This window comes from Dermacentor silvarum, chromosome 11 (assembly GCF_013339745.2).
Source record: "Dermacentor silvarum isolate Dsil-2018 chromosome 11, BIME_Dsil_1.4, whole genome shotgun sequence".
Taxonomy (NCBI): Eukaryota; Metazoa; Arthropoda; class Arachnida; order Ixodida; family Ixodidae; genus Dermacentor; species Dermacentor silvarum.
Window position 1 is genome coordinate 114,931,319 of NC_051164.1, and position 25,787 is coordinate 114,957,105.

Genomic DNA, 25,787 nt, shown 5'->3' on the forward strand with positions numbered 1-25,787 from the left:
TAGTAAGTGCAGCACTAGAATGGTAAAAGCAGCGCTAAAAAGGATACAGAGAAAAGGACAAGAAGAACCTCTCCAGCCATGAATACCAACTTGCCCAACTTTCGCTGCCTTTGACATGCAGCACGGTCCCGTCGGTTCAACACAACAGCCCGTATTGCCAAGTTGCGTGCTTCAAATGAGATTATTTCAGAGAAATCTTGTGGCAACCAGGGAGGCGGGAACTCGAGCGCGCTGTCAAAACGCCAAGACCGAATTCGGAGGCTTTCATCATGAACGCACTTATGTAAACCAAGAACAATGAATATAAACACTCGCACAATAAGACAAAGGCGGCACTTGTATTTTCTTGACATATTTGCGGGCAGCATTGCCAGTAGTTGATTACGTTGAACAGTTGAGCATTGACCTGAGTTTTTGAGCAACAAATGAAAGGACGCGATGACCGTTTAACTGAGCTGACAGCAAATATAGGTAGACCACGCCTACATACCAGCAAAGTTATTCAGGCGGAATAAGCTTGTCCACTAGATGCCCGAATGTACCGGAAAATATTTTCTGAAGGCAAATTTTCGCCAGTATATCGGAAATATGAGGTGGCAAGCTCATATCTGTATATCCTGCCAACTTTAGAACTTAAAAGATACTAAGATCGCTGTAATACGCTGCGAATGTCCTGTGTTCTCTTTGCTCGTCCCTTTGCTGTTGAAGGTATAAAGTGGAGGACAGCTTTTTTTTCTTTTTTTTCGTTGCACGAAAGGTTCATCCACGGTGTGAATGGCCCGCTCCGCAACAGTCACGGCTAAGCAACTATACGCTAATTAAAATTCGCTGATAACACCGTCACAACAGCCGCCGAACGCGGCTAGGCGAGCCTGTGCATTTCCAGCTGTAATGAGAATGCCGGCTGACGATGACCCGCCATCAGTCAGCTACCTACACAAAATTTGCATGCCTCGCTGAAGCGAAAGCTGCTTGCTCACCAAGCTTGCACGGACTTATCCGGGCGCACGTTCACAAATCATTATCCTAATTAAGCCTGCACAGCTGGACAAAGGTAGCTTCAAACGCTCTCAAGTTAACCCAGTCTGGCTCCAATTTACGTTCACCCTGCAGCTGTCAATTCCTGAATTCTACCCGACTCTCTAGCAGCTACCCGCATATCTTCATACAACGGAAAGACGCAACGCACGAAGAAAAAGAGTGGAAAGGAAACGGCGTCTTTTGTACAAAACACTTCACAGTCCGACCACTTCTATATCACCATGGTAAAAGCGCAAAAATAACGCCAACACAAGACATGCGCTTTCTAGTGTTGCCGTTATTTTTGCGCTGCTTTTACCACGAAGATGAGCCACCTCGCCCAGTTCTACACTATTGCACCGTGTGTGTGTCACACCCGTGCGGGTGCGCGAGAGCACTTGCGCGCGCACCCGAGCAAAGGGTTTCGAAGCACATGGACGATGCGGCTGGGGCGAGGGCCTTCGGTGTAACCTTGCACTGACACTGCAATAACACAGGTGCCAGCACTCTATATATGTTAAAACGAAGCTTCGCTCTATATGTAGATTCCAACAAATTGCGTTGGACCTGCCGCGCAGCCTTTATTCTTTTTATCGCCGATTGCACTGTGCTCTGTACCGTTTAAAGGCTTCTAATTCACCTCAACGTTTTGCCCCACAGCTCAACAAACAATGACCACAAGCTTCCTCAGATACCGGCAACACGCCAGCAAAACACTCAACCTTTGTATTATCCTGCCGATATTATTGTTATGCCTTTCTCGCGATCCAAAATCAATTGACGGCGTCGATCTTTTTCATCCGAACGAAGGCACAGGGAGTTCCAAAGCACTCACCTACCATTCCATTCATATTAAGTGTTTTCTTTCACGTACCGAAAAGTTGATCGCGTCGCTGTTAGGCCAAAAGATAATATAAGGGTCCAAATGTGGAGGGCGCGCACATTTATAGCGCATACGAGAGCAGTACCAAATAGTGAGTATAGAGCGACGTTATTCAGGCGTACTCGCGTCGCAGTCTTTAGGAACACGAAACCTTGTATGCAAACCTGGAGGGGCGCATGCATTGTATAAATTTAATGCACTTTTCAGTGAACAAATTTACATTTTGTCCTGCGCCAATAGACTTAAATAAGGTCTTCAAACAAGCAGGAAGTATTTCTGTGCATGCTGTGCCAAAGAAGGCTTCCGCCAAACCACATATCCAAGCAGACGCGCCTACCACACGCGGATTGACACACTTGGACAAAGGCTGGTTTACCAGCCGGAACCTCGGAAATATATTGTGCGAAAACAACGTATGTCATACACGTTTTCTCTGAAATTATATATCAGCTCAAAACAAAAAATGGAGTAAAGATGGAAGCCAGCGAAGCGGCGACTATGGTGGTTCTGCTGTAGTGAATATTGCTATAGTGAATTTATATATTATCATTATTGATTATATTGAGCGTCTTCGGCATGTTCGTCAAAGAGCAAGGACACCGGCGTCTTGTTTTCGTCCGGCGCGATGGCCAAGTATAGTGCGTTTGCTGCGCCAAGTCCGCCCCACCCTCATAGACTATAGCGTCGTCATAGACACTGCAGCGTCAGGATCCTGTGAGATCTCTCCCGCTCCTGCTCTCGGCGATTCATAACTACATATCTATCCAACGCGGGTATGAGCCACACGTGATTTATTTCTTACCTTCTCTCTTTTTCCTTCCTTCCTTGTCCCTGGCGCATCATCGCTATCTAATGCGGGTATGCGCCACAAGTGATTTTATTATCGTTAATCGTGACGTAAATGACGAGCATGCGATGTTATTGATGTCATGACCTATCAGTCATGTTAGTCACGCGTTTTGTCACCTGTGCTAAGGCGCAACTGGCGGGAAACCGCTACGCACATGGAGCCGAAATGCTGATGATAGTTTTTTTCTACAAGCGGACACGATCCTGGGGGAACTAGCCCTTAACAGCTTCGCTGTAATAGGCACATGGAGTACATAAATTTTACACACGCATAGTTATTCGATTAATCTGAGTCAGAAAATCGCAATTGCTGCGGGGATGGTAAACAAACCTGAAAGTGCAGTTTCACTCAACGTGAAAGCTGTGGAAGTGCGGAGCAGTGATTCGCTGGTGTTTCCCTTGTTTTTATCTTCTGTTTAGCAATCCATCATCCGTTTTGGCACCTGTGCTAAGGCACAACTACTGGGAAACCGCCACGCACTTGGAGCCAAAGCCTTTGCCGATGATAGCTGGAAGCGATTTTAACGAATTTCTGTGAATTAATGCACTTAATTACTCCTGTCCTTTAAGTTATTCTGAATCATGTTAGTTTATTATGAACCGGATTTGATCAATTCTGCACTTCTTTTGACCCTGTGCTTAGCTCTTGTTTTGAGCGTGATCACGCGACAGACGCCGACAGCCCGGCCCCCTAAAGTGCTTCGCACTTAAAGCAACGTTCGTCTGTCTCGCTGCTTGCCTCACATTGAAGTCGCCATGACTGGCGATCGAACCAGTGTCCTCGTGCAATGCAGCGAGACAATGAAGCAAGTCCATGAACGTTCAACAACGCGGCTGGGGGGGAAGAGTAGCCAATGTTATTCGGACTACGTACTATTGGCGGACTGCCGAGTCGGCAAGAATGCATGGCTTTGCAGTACGCTACCAAGGACATATTGGTATCTCAAAACACAGTGTCACAGTACGGCCAGGCAGATGTCAAAGATCACGTGTCCACGGACAGGTCGCGCACTTAGTCAGCAACGGCGCGCCCTTCTGTGCGGGACAAGTTCGCACGCGAGTCAGCCTTCAGCGAGCCGTCAAAAACGACAGCCTCCTCCCAACCACCCATCCGCTATCGGCGCGGCATTTGACCTGAGCGACCGCGCGCGGTCGAAGCGGCGTCAGCCAGGTGTAGCGTTACACCAGACGCACAAAACCGTGTCGACAGACGCCCAGGGACTGCGTATTCTTGCTTTCGTGTCGCTGGGCCACGCGCACACACTACACGTAAGCCGGCCGTCCCGGCAGAAGCAACGGACTTTTTGTAATCCGCGGCCACGGCGTGTGCTGTGACCTAAGCCGAGCAGTGCGCCGTTTGGGAAATAATAATGGAGGAAGAAAGAAAAGCTTCCTTTCATCTCCCGCTTCTTCTCCTTTGTTGCCGACAAGAAACGTAACGGGTATGAAGCAACGCGCCAGCACAGGGCAACGAGGCATGCGCAGCGTGCGGTCCACGCGGCCGCAGGAAGCCCCGCAGCCGGCACAAAGCCGATTTTTTCCACTTTCCTACCGGGCCGGCCGACGCGCGCTGGCCGTGCCGGCTTGTTGTGTGACCCCCTCCACCTTCCTTTCAGGGAAATACAAAACGACGTACTACCTAAAGTATTGAAGGACCCTGGTAGTACGTACAATGAATAATGCGCGTGGTGCGGTAAGGTTCTGCTCGTGGAATGCATATGTTTTTGAAAACCGCGCGGGCAGCACCCACATTTCAGCATGTTATAATGAACCATGAATTTGTCGCAGGGTTCTTCGAAGAGGAACATGCGAATGTTTCCATGAGGGAGCACACAGATGCGTGCCCGACACTTTCGTCTGAACCGTCCAACTCGGAACAAATCATACGGAATTACGTACAGAAACAATGCTTCAGCAACAAGTCCTAAAGTAGGAAATTACTCGTCAATCCTTACAAAACTGCTAGGTGTTTGGTTCATGCAACGCTTAGGTCACAGTAGCGCTTTCCGCGTGGATGTAGTGGCGCGTCACATAACACGCCGCGCGCTCAAGTTTTTCCCGTTGAGCCGGAAACGCGGCGACACTACTCACGTCCGAAGCAGGGAAGTCGTAGCACTCGGCGATCTTCAGGTAGAGCTCCTTGATGTTGGAGAAGCCGGAGATTATGCCGGTCGGGCTGCCCTGCGCTTGCTGGCAGTGGAACACTAGCTTTGGTTTGGGCAGGCTCTTGGACAGACCGTCGGCTGTAGAACCGGCGGGCGAGGAAGCAGGGTGCACGCCTCCGCTGCCGTTCGCCGTCGGCGATCCTCCAGGCGCGGCGCCGTTGGCATCGGCGTCGCCGTCAGGGGACAGGGAATCTGAGTCTCGTTTTTTCTTACCAAAGAGCGGCATGCTGTTGAGTCGCGACGACGCACGGTGGAAACCCACCGCCTCAAGCACTGTCACAGGACTTTCCCGATTGACACCGGTCGAAGCACACTTCGCGGGTAGGCCGCCAGCAAGCACCACTGCCGGCCGAAGTCCGTTATCTAATCACCATGACCGCGCATGGCCGTTGTGGACTTCACACACCATCGGTGGCAGGCAAGAGGCGCTCATTAGGGGCACATAACACAGAACGAGCACAGCACGGCGCGCGGAGAGACAATGCGGGAAGTCGTGGACTGCCAGCGTAATTGGAGAGGTAACTGGTCGCCGCCTCGGGGGTGCCCCACCTACCGACCATGCAACTGCTTCGGTGTCCCGTGCACGACCCCCCCACCGCCAACCGAGCGATCTTTGCCTCTCGCGCCACCAGCCGCCAGCAACACAGACAGACGAGGGGGAACAAACAAGTTTGTGGGCAACGCCAGCACGCGATTGGTCGGGGTCCGCCAGGTGGCCAGGTGCGCGGTGATTGCGCGTCATCACCGACAGGGTGCACTAGCTGCGTTCCTGCTTCAAAGAAAGCACCTTTGGCGCCTGTCTGTAAGGTTTAAAACAGTGTATATGGCATAGCATATGGCATATGGCAGTGTGAAGGAGGATTAAAAAAAAATTTTTTTTAATCCTCCTTGGGCAGTGTATATGGCGTGTTTCCGGATCTACAATCGCTTTCGGTTCATGTAATCAGCAGAAGCATGGCCTTTGAGATCGGCTTCTGTTACCCAGAGAGAGCCGTCGTTGGAACGTGGACTTGGGCTATTTGGACCTCCACCTGTTGTTGCCAGGATTGCCAGAACCCATTGTCGATGATGGCTCCCACAATTTCTTTCGCTGCATGCAAAGCAGAAGCATATCAAACAATTATTAGTATGGATCAGTGGGAGGCACAGCTCGCCAGCTCGGACCTGGGCTGCAGCAAGCAATTCTAGATCAAGTCCGTCGGGCGGCGGATGCCAGTGGAGCCTGGGCAGAACTACCGTAACAGAGAGTCCCACCCATAAAACTTTATGACACATACCCCCTTTTCATTTTGAATAGGGTATTTCATTCATTCATAGCCTTTTAAGATCTGCATTGTTAATTTAGAGGGCGCCACCACCGGGTGATGTCCAAATCTACTCCTGGTGGTGAGGCCCTCTCACTGGGGTGCTATTTTGCACCGACGGAGGGGGGGGGGGGGAGGTTCGGGGTTTCTAACCCCCCCCCCCCCCCCTGAGGCCGAGTTAACCCCCCTTTTGTTAAACCCCCTTTCTTTCCTTGCGCCTTTGAGTACTGCAACTAAGGTGTACGTAAGACGCGCAATCGTCTGCACACTCGCAAACGTGCGCAGAAAGCGCATTTCTTGACAATTTCCCGTGAAGAATTTGAAATTAGTGCTGTAACTAAGACAAACTGTTACCCCCCCCTCCCCTGGCAGAGATACTGGGTGCGCTACTGGGCCCTCTGGTAAATGTGTGCAAATCTTGAAGTCTATGCTTTTGCTGGTTGCATGCGGCGGAAGCAGCAGGTGGTGTCCAAATCCACGCTTCATAGGGTGGCGCCCTCTGAATTTTAAACGCGAATCTTAAGGCTATGCTTTTGCTGGTTGAATGCGACGCAAGCGATTCTGGGAGGTTGGGTTATTAAGATACCACCTATTGCGTATCACCACATTACGGTGGCTAGATGGGTAGGTGTGCTATAGAGCGTTCTCAAGTGTACTGCTGGTGTGCTTCTGCCGCGTCTTCCCGTGGCCTCCGCGATCTTTCGGGCGTAGTTCAGCGCTTCTCCACCTCATGACGACAAACGTGGCGCTGCGGTCAGATGCCTGTCACAAGCGGCGCGCGACGTGTGGTGCTACTGCAGGAATGCGGCGTATTTATCACTACTGTATTTAAACTGGAAACTGTCTTCACTAAGACATATAGACAGTTACAGATTTCGCAGAGCTCTGTCACTTGCGAATGTAGCGCACTTGCCTTGTCCGTCAGCTGTTTGTTTCCATGTTTGAGAGGCTGTTTTTTTTTTTTTTTTTTTTTGTTTTTTTGTTTTTTTTTTTCGGTAAACACGACAGAACTGAGTCTACGGAAGAGGAGCAAAAATTCTGCATGGACGAAATAGCCCTTCATCAGTTCTTAAGGGAGAGCTAGAGTCGAAATTTGTTTTGCGAATCACTATTTAGGTGATGTGTGCGAACGCAATTCGCGCAGAGGGTATTGTTATATACTACGAAATGCGTAATGAAAATTACTCAATTGGTCTGAAGGAATGTAAAATATGATCGAATAAATATTGATATTCGCACAGCTAACCTCCCTAGTTTTATTTCTTTGCCCGTATGGGTGCTAACGAGATGTATGGTAATTTAATTGTGTCGAGCTGTACAAGTTTGCCATATAATCGAATGAACAACCTTCTTTGCCAATATAAATAAATTTGTTTCTATGCCAAAAAAAACGATTTCTTATTTTGTTCGATGGTGACGTATGATCACCGATCTATGATGAGAGTATAACAGCTTGTAGCATGCAAATAAAAGTTTGGACTCTTGATGGTCGTATATATGTATATAAATTTGAATCTCATAGGGTAATTCTGGAGTCGCACGCGTAAAGCAGCAACGCGCCAAACTTCTACAGCAAACTATAGCCTTAAATTAAGCACGGACACTGCATCGCAGCGCTTACAATACATGTAGCGTAGCGTGACGTGCTTCATTTTTCCGGAGTACGCTCAGGAGCCAAGTTCTTGCTCGTCACAAGGAAGTGCAGGCGAGCAATGAATTAGCTTGAAGATGCTGTTCGTAAGTTCAAGTTTGTGCTGCTCACAAGCAAACAGTACAGAAGGCTTGCAGCAGGAAAAAAAAAAAAAAAAATCTGCCAGCTGCAGTGCACGCAGCAGTCGTTTTCTTGCTAACTGTGGCCGCGGCACTTAAAGCTGATTTTATTCTGCTATGTGGCTGTTGATAGTTGTCGTCGTACTTGCCAAAACGTCTTGAAGCTTCTCACACAGAATCATTTTGTCGACCGTCTTTCAACAGGTTCACTTCCTCACGCGCTTTTATGAGCAAATACTCATTATTCACTTGTTCAACGCGTCATCTTCATTCGTCTTGCTTGTTCTTTTTGAGGGAGTTTTCTTCAGCTGAAGCATCGGGTATCACTTATTGCCGCGCGAATGGCTGCTCGAGGCACTTTAATTGCGTGTATTCGCGGGCTTCTTTCTCGCTCGAAAAAAAAAAAAAAAAAAAACCTTTATATGTAGCACGTATTAAAAAAAAATTATGGGGTTTTACGTGCCAAAACCACGATATGGTTATGAGGCACGCCGTAGCGGGGGACTCCGGAAATTTGGACCACCTGGGGTTCTTTAACGTGCACCTAAATCTAAGTACACGGGTGTTTTCGCATTTCGCCCCCATCGAAATGCGGCCGCCGTGGCCGGGATTCGATCCCGCGAATGTAGCACGTATTGAAAAACAGAAAGATGTATCGGGAGTTTTTCATGTTGCTCTACAATTTTCTCATTGAGACTTTTCATCTAACTTATAATATTTGAGAAGTTGATTAATTAATTAAGACTAATTTTGTCATTAGGCTGGAATGCTAAAAATGATCTGAGTATCTCCAGGTGACGGCAAACATTACTTTGGTTCTGTCCAGCTACACACGCACGCACGCACACGCAGGCACACACGCACACGCAGGCACACACACCTGAGCATTAAAACAGTAACGACTGCGCTGATCAAATATTCACGCTTATTTATGCATCTTTCGCATAACGGAAGTTTGTATACGCATAAATACGAGTCGACATGGGTGTGTGATATGCGTGGTTGCGATTGGTTACGCATGCATGAAAATGCACGCAGAGAGAAAGACGGGGCAAGTTGAATAAAAATAAGTTATTTGATAAATTGATACAATAATTAAAAGTATAGCCTGAAAGAAACACTTAAATGCGAATTTATTTCACCTAATCCGTACAAATTACGAGTGTCGGTCGTTTGATACTATGAAATTATTAAAATTCACTTGGCTGACTTCTGCATCGATGCTGATGACACGCCGCTCGCGTCTCTGCGATGAGAGTGTGAAAATTATGTTGCTTTATGTCGCCCCCCCCCCCCCCCCCCGCCCCTTTTGTAATGCCCCTTGTGGCCCTCAGGGTAAATAAATAAATAAACATATCAGGCTTGTGCGCATCTTGCAGCAGTTGCATCATGAGGTTCTATATAATTAAAGGCACACTTGAAACCGTTCCGCATAAGACATGAGATCGACCTACATAGTGCAAATTTAAACTTGGCGCCACATTTCGTACTTTTCAAGAAACCAGAAGAACATGCATATAACGCTTGTAAACGCCGTATTTATCTAGACATAACACCCCCCCCCCCCTTTCCACCAACTATGAAGACGGTGCTATAATTAATTATAGCGCATGAAAACGGGGAAAACGGATCTGCAGTAATTATTTGCGCAGCTAATATATAACTAAGAGAGAAACGTTGAACTTCCGTCACACACCGCCCTTATTCTGCCTCCCATTTCTACCAAATGTGAGCTTTGAGTGATGTACAGCTCCCAGGAAGATCGTTAACATTTGAGTACTTGCCTTTTTTTGAGAACGCATAATTATCTGACACCCTTGAACCTTTTCCTGAAAAGTACCTACACGACGCTACCTATATCCACCAGAAACTGCAGCGCGTTCAGTTCTTCCAAGGCGCTGAGCAAGCTCACTATTTCTGGCTCAAAATTTTTGTCTTCGTAGACATCGTTTCGTATTATTGCGATATGGACACTCCAGGCTCATTTTTGCCGTCGGCGTCGCCGTGATGTTCCGTATAAAGTCTAAGGGCGATAACACCGTCGTCGCGTACATGCCGCATGCTGTATGTGCGAGTGAAAGCGTACGAGGGGAGCCGACGATCGCGGCTCAATCTCGCGCGCTCAAGGGAGGAAAGCGGTGAGGAAGGCTCCGGTGGAAGGGAGTCAGGAGGGGGGGGGGGGGGGCGACGTTATGCTCCGGCCACAGGTGTTACACCGGCAGCAACTGCGTACTGTGTGGATATAGGGCGCAGCATACGGTTTCTGGCGCCCCTATGCGCAGGCATAGGGGCGCAGGCGTGAGGTTTCGCGCACCGCCGGCAAGCGTACGAGTAGAAGGCCCTGGCATATGCCCATGAAATGTACGTAGCAGATCCAGATCTTGTCCCTCGCGGTCATGCAAGGGATGTTCGCAGGACATGGAAAGTGCGGCCAAACGGTCATGTGAGGGACGTCCACAGGACGTATTCGACACATTCATATGATATCCATGTCCTGTTAAAGCCCCTGGCTTTATGTCATGTTAGGGTGCCTCAATGCAACGTGTCCTGTTAGGGTGCCTCGATGTCAGCGCCGCCTACCGCGTTGCATCAAGGCACCCTATGTCCCGTCGCCATCTATCGCCGCAATAACAACGCAGCCCTGCGCACCTTTATTAGATTTGTCCAGTACAGTGTATGAGCCGCAAACTGTGAGCTGAGCTAAATCAGTTTTTTTTAATTCAGCGTAGTTATCCTGAATTATCTCCAATACGTTCGTCCCTTGGATGTACCCTGGCGGAACCGACCGTAACGGCCGCCACTACAATTATGTCACTACTGTTAACAGTTAGCTACGTTTGCTCACCAAGAAATCTTGAACTCTATAAGGATGTCAATATATTTGAGATGAAATGTATGGATACATAACTGTACTTTCACAGCTCAAAGGAATAGTGAGGCAGCGAAACCTGTCGAAACGGCAGCGCTCGCTCTCTGCGTAGCAGACGACGCCTCCGACGCCTCCGACGCCTCTGTCAAGAAAGTAGCGACTGCAGCGCTGCTATAGTTACAGCGACAGGATGCTTCGGTAGGTGACGTCGGTCATGACGTTGAACAGCCATCATCCATGGCAGCCATGACGACCCGAAACAAAAATAAATAATAAACAGCAAAACATTCGCTTATTCGGGGTGCAGGCACAAGCTTGGTCGAAACATCTGTGCGTGTGCTGCAGGTTGCATTGAGGCATTTCGAGGAACGATTCGTATATATTTTGCTGTAGCTCCCAAGGGTCATCCTTCATGGATACGCAGGCAAGGATTATTGCTCACTGTAGCTTCATTTTCGCTTACTATTTGAGCCGGGAAGCGGTTCAATGCTGTGTTTGACGCGCCATACCGCACTCTGCCTGATCATTAGGTGTGATGTTTAGCATCGCATGATGCATTCGTGCTGTATTGGTTTGAACTTTCGTTCCGTTACAAGAAAGCGTGCATGTGGGTGTATAACTTGGGACCAGGTTGTTACGATTGCCGTGCGATGGAGAAACATATGACCTGAAAGGTTGGAAAGCATACGCCAGTGGTAGGTTCTTCACAAAAAAATAAAATTATTATGAAACTATGAATTAGCCGACACAGCTATGCAGTGTAGTCAGACGTGCACTTCTCAAGCATTTATAGCCTCTTGCGGTATACACTTTTTTTTTTTTTCTTTATCCGCAGACTCTGCGTGCTGCATCTGAGTTTGTTGACGTTGAGGTGCGCAGAATTTACTGGTTTACTCTGAACAGAGGGGTTCGCGGCTTAATTTTCGTCAGCTGCACACAACATGTACCTTATTTCTTTCGTTTTATCTCGAAGGATGCGTTGCCTTCGGAATACTGGCACAGCTGTCACTATTATGGACAAGTGCATGTCCGCAAATGCCACGAAAATGCAGCACCAAATGCCGAGTGTTCGCCGAAAGGAGCAAACGCCGTGTTGACTCTGTTGCGTGCTGGCGGGCGTACTGTGCAGAAATGTTTGCTCGTCTATTTCATTATCGGTGATGAACTCAAATCATCAAAGTACGTGCGCGCGCGCTCCCACCTTTCGTTATTATAATGTGCGACTTTGTTCTTATGTAGCAGGAGTGGAGAGAGTGCAGTTATTAAGTTCGATATATGAGGAAAATAGGTGATGAAAATGCTGAAACAGGTCTGTTACTTGTAATATGCGTTGGAGAAATGCGGCGAGTATGAAAGGAACCTACTGTCGAGATATATCCACAGGCAGTACGGTAGCATGAACAAAACAAGTACACAAACAAAAATAGTGTCAAAATTATTGAAAGGAGAATATTATTAATGGCTTCATCGGTGCAGAAGGCATGGAAGTTGAAGATAAATTTAGGCTTGTCTCTTTCATTGCGCATGTAATACATAGATCTCTAGCTGTAGAGCAATATGGAGGAATCTCCAAAATTGCAAGCGAGGCCATGGTGTTGGTGAATTCTGCTTTCAGGTTATTCAAATGGAATCGCTTTCCTTGGACGACACTGGTCGAGAGAGCCCAGATGATGACCGTCCTCCTGAGAGGTGGGCTCCTGTTGGCTCAAGTGAAATCGATGATGCCTGGGACGATCCTGAAACATGGTACTTTTGTCTTTGGCTCGACCTTTGAATTTGTTTTAAGTAGGGGATATTTAAAGGAGGAAGAGAAACAAGAAACTGAAATCAAGATTTGCTGCACAACGTACCTGTACACTGTTGGCAAATCAGTTCTGCGAAATCCCGCAAAGTGGAAGAAGTGTCATGAAAAGGAAAATTGTCATCTACCCGAAGGTAACACGAAGCTACAAAGGAAACCCATACAGGTTTCTCAGAAAGCTTTGCAGTTGAGGAAAAACTTGTCCTCGTCTAGGATTCGACCCTCGGACCAACACCTTTCCGGGGTGGTTGCTCTGCCATCTCAGCTAACCAGGAGGCTAGCAGATTGCAGCGTGAGGGTGAATTAATCGGCAACTTAAAGCACACGCGTACTGAATATGGCGAATCAGTTTTGCAGAACCCTGCAAGGTGGAGGAAGTGTCATGAAAAAGAAAATTGTCATCCATCAGAAATTGTCATCCACCCATTCGGATGGATGACAAATCAAGTTCCACATCTCTCTTATCCAATGTCTTAATGGTTGTAACCATGTGTGACTGTTCACAACCTTTAATTTAAATGTTTTATCAGTTATGTAGACGTTCGAAGTAATAACAAGGAATTTCTTTTTAATAAGTTCCAATGAATCTTAGGGAAAAGCTTGTCTGTGTGAATGTTATCAGCTTGAGTTTTGAGCCTTGCTTAGTAGTCTTGAAGCGACATGGACAGATTCACAAAGAATGCAAACTGTTGGTCTCTTAAACCTGTCAATTCTTTTTCTGCACTTGTGTATTTAATGTGGTTGTAGAAACTGTGCACAACTTCCTTCTGCATAGAAAAGCCCCTTGCTTTGTGGTCCTTGCTAATGCTTAAGTTTGGCTATGACATGTTTGTTCAACTGTACTATCACTCCTTCTTGCCAACATTTCATGTATTTGAATATTGCAGCAGCCTGTCGGAATTTGAGCGTCTGCGACATTTGGAAGAAGAGCAGGAGCAGCTGAACACATCGCTGGTCGCACTTACAACACACTTTGCACAAGTCCAGTTTCGGCTGAGGCAGATTGTGAATGCATCGCAGGAGGAAAAGGAGGTGAGATGCTTGTGATGCAATTGTAGCCTAATGGGTGTCATGAATCATGCATGGTATGAGCGGATGTACTACACTACAAGCGTAGGCTGTAGAGCTGTGAGCCATAGCATGAACTAGATGCAGACAACATGTACAGTTAAACCTGCTTATAACGAACCTTCATATAACGAATTCCTGGATATAACGAAGTTTTTCTATTCCCCGCCGTTACTCCAAAGAAGCACATGTATTTGAAACCTCTACGTAACGAAGTGGCAGTGGAAGATCCCCTCAAAATAACGAATTTTCCCCGCCAACAACCTAGACATTTTGCCCCAAATTTTGCCACTTTTGCGCGAGCAGCAACCAGAAGTACCTTCTCTGCCGCGACAGAATGCAAAGCGCGGCGGCGGCGCGCTTGATGTGCTTGAATTCACGGCGACTGCAAGGCAAGAGCGAGCGCACGTGTGCGTGCGTGCGAGCGTGCGCGAGGCAGGCCTGCATCTCTCGACCCAGCGATCTTGCCGCCCCGGGCGTGACCTTTCCCCCTCCTTTCATTCAAACCTGATCCTGCCGCTTGCTGCAGCTGGCCTAGCCCGCCAAGCCGGCACTCTCCTTTTCCAGTTGATGTTGCCAAAGGGAAAAAAAATGTTTTTTTTTTTTCAACGCGCTGGCAGCGCCACTCTTTGGTTACTGCGCAAGTCTCTGTGCTTCACTTCACTAACCTGAAACTAGGTGACACTATACAACGCTACAATGCCATCGTGTCGCTCGCTCTTCTTATACGACGCTTCGCGCTTGTGCGAAACGACACGCGTCCACGGGACGTTTTTGTTCATCGCAACTTTAGTGTATTGGGAGTAAATCTTGAGTTGTATTTCTGTATGAAAGCATGAGGTGCGCTGTACTGTAAAGGATTTTTTTCCCTCTATTTTGGTCACGGAAAACGGGTGCGCATTACAATCGAGGGCGCGTTAGAATCGAGTAAATACGGTAAGCGTTTCTTTTTCGAATTTTCGTGCCGAACCTGCATACAACGAAATCCTCTTTATAACTAAGTTTTTCGGGAATTTGTCAATTTCATCATATCCAGGTTTAACTGTATACATACTGCACCATCTATGTGTTTACTTCTCCATCTGCATCGAGTTAGTGCTGTGCTTTGCAGCAGCATGGGTTACCGACTTGCCCCAGCTGTCATGCTTGTGAACTGTGGTAGCAAATGTCTTCATTTGCCATTGGAAGAAGTGTGGTCCTTGGAGAACTGCTGAAAGACTGGCAGCTTTGTTGGCAGCAGCTTTTGTAGCCAATAACATATTAAAGCAACTTTGTATGCCAAATAAATAAAATGTCTGATTGTTTGCTCCCATTGAATGTAGCAGGTGTCTCTTCCACATAAAACGTTGAAATAATATTGGAATTTGATGTGCGGTAGCTTAAGAAATGCTTTCCTGCCAAAACTACGCATGCTTTAGTGCAGGTGTTGCAAGTGCACAGTGTCTTGTGCTGCCAAAGCCTTGTGTGTTCCCTACATGGCCCTTTTGAGTATTGAACAACCCTGTTTTGCATGTTGCCAGATTCTTAGGAAAACCTCCTCCTCTCCCAATTTTCAGAGTGTGGTTTACTAAAAGCAAAGTGCAACCAACCACATTGCATTGGGTCTGGCACCCCTGCTCATGTGTGTCTGCCGTACACCTTGTTATCAACTTTTGTCATATCGGCATGTGGGTAGACTTCATATTCAGAGTAGAACACATCACTAAAGGGCGAAGAACAAAGAAAGTGGAGCACGATGCGTATGCTGAACTCGGAACTGAAGACTTCATTTGTTTCATGCATACAATTCCTGGTAAGCAAAAATGCGCTAGCACTAATGTCAGGAAACTGCATAAAAAAAAGTTATATAAGAAACCACATCCTTTGTTCTTTGATGATGTATTCTAGTTTGAATATGATCACTACCCAACTGGCCCAAACTGCAGTTTTGCTAAAGACATATTCTCTTGGTTGCAGTGAGTATGTGATGATTCACTGCACAATAACATTTGCTCTTCTGTTTATGGCATGTTGGTTGCCCTATAGCAGTGCATTTGCTTGGTTATCCTTGCTATTGTTTTGTGCCATTCTATTTTTCTGCCATCATTTTTAACCCTTTAATGATGGCACACATGAAATGCCCCCCAAAAATGTTTACTATTTTCTATCTAAATGTGTAAAACACATTACGAAAACGTTTTCAGCAATAGGGGTGGAAAAGCTAGGCAGAAAACGAAGTGGGCTGCACCCCAAGCCACGTATGGCTTCGTTTGGAATTTGTACAGACAGCTGTCATCATATGTGAACCGTAGGTGTACATTTAAGTTGCTTTATGTCACATTTGTGACAGCACTGCAGCTGGAGAGCTTGCATTGGTCTGTCTCCTTTGCACATGCTTTCAAAACAAGGTTAGTCACGTGCCAAACTTCTTCCTTTTTGTCCTGTGTTCCTGCTCTAAACTAACAAAATACACTTGCTGCCTGCCATTCAGTGTTAATTGGCCGGAGGCATTTAGCAAGAAACTTCGTACTGAATACCAAAATTTCACAAGAAAAAATATTTTTTTCTGGTACATATGTTGCCTGTAGGCAGCACTCATCAATAAAGGGTTAAGAACATTTTTTGGTAAGTAACAGCTGTGTTCTATCAAGCAAAGAAAAATGAATCATATGCCTTTATAGGAACTGCTGAAAGAACTAGAAGAGTTTGCCTTTCGTGGAATCCCAGACTTGCGGTCTTGTCACACTGGAGTTGGCATCTTGCTCTCAGAGGTATGTTGCCATCATCACATTCCGTGTTGCAAAGGTCCTTTTCTTTACAAATTGTCTTTACTTTAATGTGACATCTACATGCATTGTCATTGTTGTAGACGGAACAAGAACAAGAAGAAAAGCTAGAGCAGCAGCGACAAAAACAGAAGGAACTCATTCAGCAATTGAAGGAACAACTCGAAGATCTTGAGAAGTATGCTTTTGAGGTGAGTTGCAACAGTTCTCATTAAAAAATTATGTGTGTGTGTGTCCTGCTTAGCTCTTTCTATGTCATGAACAAGCTGCATGCTTAACACACCAAGCTATGTTAAAGTAGGCTTCCAACTCTTGCGACTTGACGAATATTACCCTGCTGACAGTCTTGTATTTTGTCACTTTTCTGAAGCTCTGCATAAGTGCTTTGAACAAGAGGTATTGTTACTTCATACCAGTGGCATAGGCCAAAATTTTATTTTGCTTGTTTTACAGCATGTTTTCAGCACTCTGTTTACATTTTATGAGCACGTGCATATGGCAACATAAAAATATTGGTGATGGGTGGGGTGGCACCCTCTCCTTCTTGGCACCCTCTTGTGCCATTCTAAATGTTTACGGGCATAAATGTGAATATTGGCGCGGTACAACGCCAAGAGAGGACAGGGAGACGTTCTTCAAGAACAGCAGGACAACCTGTTCAAGCAAAACAGAACGGAGACACGGTGTCTTCTTCGTCGTCAGCCAAAACCCACTGACCCACTAGATGGAGTCCATTAATGCCCCCATCGTCGTTGTCGTCTGCCTAGAGCACACGCTTCAATATAAAATTTTATTGCAGGAAGGTAATTAGGTAAAGCATTCTTAAAAAAAAAAAAAAAAAAAAAAACCATGATACAATGAACTAACCATGCCTTCTCCATGAAAGTAATCGCCTGTCGGCAAAATGAACATTTTTAAACCAACACAGCTTCCATAAATTTAGTGGGAAAATGAGCTAAATTTATCCATTGTGTTGAACTTAATACTGGAACTTATTGAACAAGTAGCACAATGTTGCATAACATTGGGGGACATTATTTCTATCTGCTATCACAGTATAGTCCAAGTAACAAAAGGAATTGGAGTGTTTTATCTCTTTTTCCCTCCTGTTGCACAGACAGGTGATGCAGGCATGCCATCCAGCATGCTCCTGGAACGACAGTCAGTCATCATAGAACATCTCAAGGAGAAGCTTCCACTCAACTTGGATGAATTGGATCTCCTTGATCCTGATGACCTACGGAGAAAGATTGATCAGGCCGTACGGGAGGTCTGTTCATTCGTGTGTTTGTTTCCTTGTTCATAGTGCATGATTAGAGAATTGCTTTCTTTACCCATTCTACATTTTTGAGCTTTCAATACAGGTTACATGATCCATTTTTTGCTTAATGTTTCAATGTTTCTAGCTTTCCTCGTGTTCTATAAATACCGTAAACAATTATAGTAACGTTCATATTTACACAAGTAAACTTGGCGTGCTAAAAAAAACCCATTGCACTTGCTTGTAGCACAATAATTAAAACTTGCCCTTGTTGTCAGCTATTGATTGGTGGCATCTTTTGTGGAAAAAAAAAGAAAGAGTTAGCTTTTGAGGAGATAAATTTATTTTAAAAAAGAAATACAGACAACACATTTTACAAAAAATGCTGTCTGTATAGGAAATAAAGTTTTATAAGTTTATAGCTTTTTTTTACCCGAATTCACCCAGTCTGAACCAAGGCTTAATGTCTCCCTTCAGTGGAAAGTGAGGGGGGGGGGGGGCTGCTGTAGGGTGGCGACCAGTTTAGCGTGCGCACACTCACAATATATATATATATATATATATATATAAACAAGCGAAGAAGGGAAATCGAGGGGCTCGATTTTGTTAATCATAACCACCTAAAGCCAACAGATAATGAAGCCAGGGAAATTAAGTATGGTTGAAATTGAAATGTAGAAAATAATAAGAAAGGGAAATGAAAGTGGACGAAAAGATAACTTGTCGCCTCCGCATTACGCGTGTTGCCCTACCAATTGTGTTACGGCGATGGCTATGAATCTGTCTGCTAACTTGGGTATTTATGTTTACTAGATCTAGCCCTGGGAGTGTTAGCCACCGCCATGATGGGCGGATGATCCTTTTTTTGCCCGATGACGTCACATAACACATGAACTTTGGAGAGCAGGCACATTGCTAAAAAACCCTTGTATGCTACCTGATTGACATCAAGGCTGCCAGATTCAAGACCCCCGCTATGAAGGAACGTGAGGAGAAGGGAAACGGAGGGGCTCATTTTTGTTAATCATGACCATATGAAGTCAACAGATACATATGAGACGATCATATATTATATATATATATATATATCAGTGAAGCAAAGAATCACAGGAGCCGGCACAGAAGTAGTTCAAGAAATATAAGCATGTAGGCAAAACATAACAGGACTTTACTGACGTTTTGGCCAGGGTCCGGCCTTCATCAAGAGTGCGATTGCCAGCATACAGAGCTCAATTTATACATTTTCGCCATAAGAGTGAAAAAATACAAGAAAAAAATACAAAGTAAAAAAAAAGGAATACAATAAACAAGTGAATGAAACTTGCCCATGTACAGAGTGGAATTATTAAAAAAAAGTGAATACAACAAGGCTGTGAAAACAAGCTTGTAAATCGTGGGTAGCCTATGACCACAGGCGCGCACAGGTTTAGTGTCGTCATCAATGTCAACACGTACAATGACTCATGTCAAAGTCATCAAAAATGATGGGCATGTACAGTGATCCTATAAAGGGGTACAAATTTGTGCGTGCATGAAGTGGCATTATTGAAAACACATTAACAAAAAGCATGCAGGGGTCCCTAAAAAGATTTGGAGGTGTTGTGAATGTCAACATGTCTAATGACTCATGTCAAGGTCATCAAAAACGATGGGCATATACAGTGGTGCTATAAAGGGGTACAAAGTTGCCCTTACATACAGTGGCATTATGAAAACATATTAACAAAAAGCATGCCAGGGGTCCCTGCTGCCAGGAGAGCATTTGACCACAAAGACGGTTAATACACCCTCACCTGGCCATAGGACTCCTGCACTGTGACCTCCACTAACCTCTGAGTTGAACGAACTGCGATCCATTGCATTCTTTGCACATGTGGTATTCTTTGTGATTGCAGGCAGGCGTTTTTTATACAAGGTCTACGAGTGCGTGAAAAAACAAAATGTAATATAAATGAAAGGCTTAAAGACAAGGTTAAGTAATAAACATCAAGATAGTTTAGAATTAATGCTGCGGAAATATGCATATCACTTCATACACATGCCATTTAATATGTGTTACGAAACCATTACGAAATGCATGTATACATTATATATATACATATATATATTATATATATACATATAAAAATTAGAAGAACAGGAGAATGTAGTAAAAAAGAAGAAAAAAATACAATAACACGACTTTACTGACGTTTCAGCCGCACAGTCAAATGTCAAAATAGAAATAGAAAAGTAGGGAACAATGACAGCTAGAAATGCAGGTGCACACCTTTTGACAATCCACAATATGACGTGGGTATTCATGCTGGATTAAAGCTTCGTAATATACGCTTCATATATGCTTCGTATATATAAGCTTCATTATAGCCTGTATAATGTGTAATGAGACAAGGGCAAAGACAAGTACAGACATTCACTAGCGCCTGCTTATCAATATTATGGAAATATTCTTTAAACAGGGTTGCTGATCATAATGTGTGATGGCAGATAGGCCCCTTTACTAGTGCACTTCTGCACATAAGTAAGCAGAAGTTATTCTATCTTTTAGAGAAACAGCTGCTTTGTGCATGCATGCAGATGTATGGCTGTAAACCATTTCTTCTGCAGTATCAAATGAGCTGGAAAGGCATTACATTAGCCACGTAATTCTTCACAAACTGCAAACCACATTATTCTTAATGCTTTTGAAACTGGCTCAGATGGTCAACCCTGTCAAAATGAAGGAGCAGCTGGTTTCACAACTGAAGACCCAGATCACTGACCTTGAAAGATTCATTCAGTTTATTCAAGGTAGTGCCACTAACCCTTTTAACTTTTCTCTATCTGACATACTAACTGCATGCTGTTGTGTATTGGCTGCATGAAATCTCATCCATGTCGTGCTTTTCAGGAGAGGGATCGGATGGAAAGCCAAGGTGCACGTGCAACTGTCCAGTTCATGGCAAGGCAAGTGAAGATTTCATATTAATCATATTTCTGTTGGCACTTTGCTCACGCCATTCGTTGTGGAATTGTGAATCACAGTTTAGAGAGCTTTCACAAATAAAGCAGTGGGCTTCTTGAAGTTGTAGTGTTGTGTGTGCAAGATGAAAGTGTGTCACATAGACACCACTTGCCCTCCTTCAGATTTGTATTCTCTTTGTGTGGAAGCTACAGTGTTCATAGCTGGAAAGAAAATGCTAGCAAGTCCACTTTCTTCGACTGTTCAAAAGCTATAGTATGTTCACTTCAACAAATGGAGGTTTGTTAAGTAAATTAGTGATACGATTGATGGCTCATTCTTTGTTGTCACTCGTGTCTGTGCATGTCTCTACTGAAATGCAGCCGGACACACTCCATTCTGAAACGTCTTCCGAGTGCTTTGCTTCAACAAGGAAGTACAAGGACCAACTTCGTCGAGCACATAAGGAGAGCCAGGTAGGCTTTTCCACAGTGTTGTTTGATGTCTTGAAGGCTTTGCATGTAGATATAGCATGCAAGTACAGTCATATTGAGCTAAATAGGCATTATATCTGCTACGTACCTTCACTAGCACATTATGTTTGATCGTATATGTTAAGAAATAGTGTATTACACTACTATGGGATTGCTATGAGGCAGTCAGTGACATCTAAGCTGTGTACTGATGTAGTATCACCACACATACATGCTTAGACATCATTTGCATTGAAGCACGTGGAGATATGGCCGATTTTTTTTATTTGCTGTGAACCCACCTACACTCTCAAACTTCTTTGAGCTAGAGCATAAAGTGGCTAGCTGAATGTTATAGGTATTTATTTGTGATACTCGTGTTGGCTTTATTCCTCTGCAGAATCTTAGCTGGAGATTGTGACAAAGTTGCTGCAAAGAAAATGTAATAAACTGTTTATCTTTCTAATTGTGTGGAAGCTTGTGGTAGCCACAAGCTCTTGGTTCAAAAACGCTTGACGTTCAATCTTTGTGGTATTGCATGGTATTGTAGCAATGTAACAATACCATGTTGTGTCATTTCCTTTCATCCCTATCTTTTCAAGCACTTAATACCTGTTACAGTTTTGGGGGGGGGGGGGGGGTTGTATCCAGGGTGGGGGGGGGGGAGGGTTGTATTCTGTAAGAGTCCGCCTAGTGGACTGTCCACTTCGGTTGTCGCGATGGGTCCAGCAACACGAAAGAGAAGACTGGCTGGCTCCTTCTCACTCGTGCTGCTGGAGCGAATCACGACAGCTGAAGTAAAAATTCCACTAGGTTACAGAATACCCCTCCAGGTGTCAAACCGAATCTGAGCCTAAAATGAAAATCATACCTGAACCAAATTTTGACCGGAACTGGACCCGGACCTGAACTGATATTCATGGAACATGCATGAACCTTAACAGAAGTAAATAATAATGGTTACTTGTTTGGAATGAACAGGGCAAACATATTAGAGGACACGTGCTCAAGAAATCCAATAGGCTAAAGAAAATAGCTGTCCTGTGGCCGTCAGTGCCCCACTAGCAGCTACAATTTACAAAATGATTGGTGTGTGCAAGTTGGGGCAGATGCTGTGTAGACGGCAAAGACTATGGGTGCCTAGACAAAGATCCTTGCAGTTCCAAACTCAATTGTGTCAGCTGGGCTCCTCGGAAATAATCTTCTAGTGTTTTGAGGTATCACTGTCCATATTACAATCTTATTGTTTGTTTGTTAGCTCAGGCATCTCATCACCAGGACTCATAAAGGGGGGAGAAAAACTCCTGTTACTAGCAAACCTTTAACCCTTTTGGTACTGCGTGAAATGCCAACGATTGCCACAAATTTCCCAGAATTTCATTATTTGTTAAAATTGTGTAGTTTTTTTTTTTCTGAACGAAACAAAACAATGTTTTTCAATTCATAAAGCTTCTGCTTTTCTAGATGGCACAGTTGTCTTGCAGTAATAATTTCCCCATGAAAAAAAAAAAAAAAAGAAAACTTTGAACTATGCCCCAACAGCGTCAGTGTCAGGCAGGTTTTCGGTTATCCCAGGCTTTTGAGAATACTGGAAATGGTGCAGATGGTTTTAGTTAATCAATAGTGAACCACTGATTTGCATTGGGTCAATCCATGCCAAACGTACCAGAGGTGGCGCTTGACCGTCACCAATTTCTATGAAAAACACAAAAAAATCATGGCTATTAACAGTATCACAAGAGTGACATACCCATGATATTTCACCAGAAGAAAAAAAAAGTTTTCACTGCATGAGCACCATTTTAATTTCACACTGGAGATCTGACCATGGCTGAAAAAATTTTTTCCCCCAGATGACCATAAAAGTGTTACAATGTCTTCTAGAAGGATGGGGCATTGAAGTTAACTCATCTTAAGGGGCATTGGTATTGGGTTTCTTGTGCTTGTAATCAGAGGAAAAAGTTCAATATGAAGATATTTTATAAAAATGTTAATTCATTTCTTATATTTCCTGACATATTGATGTTGTCACCCAGCATCCACATAATTAACTCAAAGTAGTTTCATACATGGCAAATTTCAAGTTTGCGAGAGAAGAAATTTGATAAATTTTCAGTTGAGCCCTGTGTTCAGCTTATAAATTGCACATTGAGGTGGCCCATGCAAAATTATGCAACGTGATGCATTTGTTAGATGAACGCAGTAACATTTGATTTTGGAAATTTATTCGGAGTCTTTTTTGTTTTAAGAGAGAAAGACATTTTGAAGTTGGGTCCCCCCACTCCACCTGGCTCGGTTGCCCGAAATTGCCCCGTACTATGTCTTCACTGCACTGCACGTAGCCGCTTGTCAACAGTTGATACAGCACTGCTGCTGATCTATTGTGCGACGGTACAGGAGTCCTGTCCAGATGCCAGGCGTCCAGCAAGGCAGCTGAACTTCAGGTATTACATTGCATCCAGCTTCGGATGCAACTTCGTGTGGCCAAAAGCAAACGCCGCTCGCCTTTCTTCTCCGACTTTTTATTTGGTCCCGTGCGTGTGTCTGCTGGCAGTTTTAAGTCTGTTGTGGTGCAGGCATAAAAGAAAGACGACCTGGCTCCAGTGCAAAACCACACACGTGTGGTCCTCCTTCTCCTTGCCATTCACTGCATTCCTGCGCCTGTCCATGATTGTTGTCTTTGTGTTGCCTTGCCTAGTCGCATTGCGGGCTGTAGTAGGAAGGCGATTGAGAACATGAGTGTGAAACCATACGCCCACGCTCTGCTCCTCTCTTCTGTCGCTCTCTACCGCTCTTTCTTCTCCGTTCTTTCTTATGTATGCGCCTACTTTGCTTGTAGTTGTTCAGGTGCTTCGCCATCCGTGCCCTGCTAGAGCTCATGTTCAACCGTATCCGTCAGTTTGAAAGAAGTGATGGTACGCCACGAGCAATCCATAGTCATTTTCTTCACGCATTTCCTGTTCTTGATGAGTGCACAATAGCAAGGCCTACCCATCATGGAGTGGACTGGGAGAGATGCTGGTGCATCGACCCGTTCTCCTCGCATGCGAAAAACCGACGTGCATCCTTGGTGATTACAACTTGAAAAGCAAATCTTGACCTCATTCCAAAGGACTGACTGTACCAGACTAGCAAGCGACGGTGTCTTTGTCATCATGAAGATGAGTATGGCTTGACAGCTGAATGTAATTTTTTTTCTACATCAGATGGGAAAAGCATATGCAATGGTGTTGTTGGAACAGTAATGTGTTTAGCCACTAGGGCAAGTCTTCCAAGGCCTTACGAAGGGCACATTACAACACCTCACCGGCTATTTGAATGGGCACAAGAATGCATCAAGGGCGTTGTCCTCTGTGTTCCAGATAGCATTGCGAAAGAAAGGAAAGCCGAAATCACCCTGATATTCGAAAAGGCTATTTCCATCAGAAGCACACGCACACTTCACTTTGTACCATCATCCCTCTGCAATGTTCCGTGCTGGACTCACTTCATACTCACCGACCCAAGAGTACCACTTGGAACATATAAGTTTAGCAGCCTTCGTGGAAGCGCGGCACCCAGACAGGACTTTTATACCGTCACGCAATAGATCAGCAGCAGTGCTGTATCAATTGTGGACAAGCGGCTCCGTGCAGTGTAGTTAAGTAGTAGTGAGGGGTAACGTCGGGCAACCGAGCCAGGTGGTGGGGGGGCTCGAACTTAAAAATTTTTTTTCTCACTTAAAGCAAGAAACACTACGATTAAATTTACTGTAAGAAATGTTACTGTGGTCATCTATCAAATGCATCATGTTGCATAATTTTGCATGAACCACCTCAATGTTCAATTTAGGGCTGAATTGTGACACATATAAACTGAAAATTTATCAAGTTCAAAATTTTTCTTAAGCAAACCTTGAATTTGCTGAGTACGAAACTACTTTGAGTTCATTATTTGGATACTAAGCAACAACATCAAGGTGTTGTAAAATATAGGAAATAAACAATTTTATAAAGCTCTAATATCCCTCATATTGGAATTTTCCTCTGATTACTAATGCACAAGACCGAATACAAATGCCCTTTGAAATGAGTTAATTTCGCAACCCTGTCCTTCTAGAAGACACTGTATTAGTTTTATGATCATCTCGAATCCAGAAGTTCTATGAGCTTGTAGAAATGACCTCGAAGCTGAGTCAGACTGTGAATGACACATGCTTTACTGGTGCTTTTGTAAAATGCAGAGTTGCCTAAATTATCTGTCATGAAACCTTCTTGTGACTCATGCTGGAAATTTCTCCTTCACTGTTCCTCTGCAGGAGGCCCAGAACAAGATCTTGCGGCGCATGCTAGCACTGCTACACATGTTTGCATTGACCCAGTTTGGCTGTGGGCGACGAAGCTTCCAGAGAAATATCATGAAGCGGACACCAAAGGGAAATCATTGGGGGTGAGTGCAGATGTAACGACACAACGAGCACTTTTCGTGGGTGGAGTGAATACTTGCACAAAGCTCCCCTCACAGGCTACATGCTGGCCTCATGTGGAGAGCAGGCCTATAATTGTTGCTGATTATGCAGTGGCCATATTCTTGGATGATCACTTCTCAAGATACTGCTGCAAGATTTAACGACGTATCT

At 44.8% G+C, this 25,787-nt stretch overlaps 2 protein-coding genes across 2 annotated transcripts in view; one reads left to right on the plus strand and one right to left on the minus strand.

Moving 5' to 3' along the window:
- The window catches only part of LOC119432931 (PDZ domain-containing protein GIPC3), a 31,667-nt gene extending 26,086 nt beyond the window's left edge, over nt 1-5,581 (minus strand). Inside the window, exon 1 of the mRNA XM_037700077.2 lies at nt 4,844-5,581. Within this exon, the coding sequence (XP_037556005.1) occupies nt 4,844-5,143 (300 nt within the window). The 5' untranslated portion in view covers nt 5,144-5,581. The remainder of the gene's footprint in view (nt 1-4,843) is intronic.
- A 5,549-nt stretch (nt 5,582-11,130) lies between these two features.
- The window catches only part of LOC119432930 (RUN domain-containing protein 1-like), a 32,745-nt gene continuing 18,088 nt past the window's right edge, over nt 11,131-25,787 (plus strand). The window contains exons 1-10 of the mRNA XM_037700076.2: nt 11,131-11,284; nt 12,476-12,606; nt 13,549-13,693; nt 16,390-16,479; nt 16,578-16,685; nt 17,612-17,764; nt 20,455-20,545; nt 20,646-20,701; nt 21,080-21,172; nt 25,467-25,597. Coding sequence (XP_037556004.1) covers nt 11,273-11,284; nt 12,476-12,606; nt 13,549-13,693; nt 16,390-16,479; nt 16,578-16,685; nt 17,612-17,764; nt 20,455-20,545; nt 20,646-20,701; nt 21,080-21,172; nt 25,467-25,597 — 1,010 coding nt within the window. The 5' untranslated portion in view covers nt 11,131-11,272. The remainder of the gene's footprint in view (nt 11,285-12,475; nt 12,607-13,548; nt 13,694-16,389; nt 16,480-16,577; nt 16,686-17,611; nt 17,765-20,454; nt 20,546-20,645; nt 20,702-21,079; nt 21,173-25,466; nt 25,598-25,787) is intronic.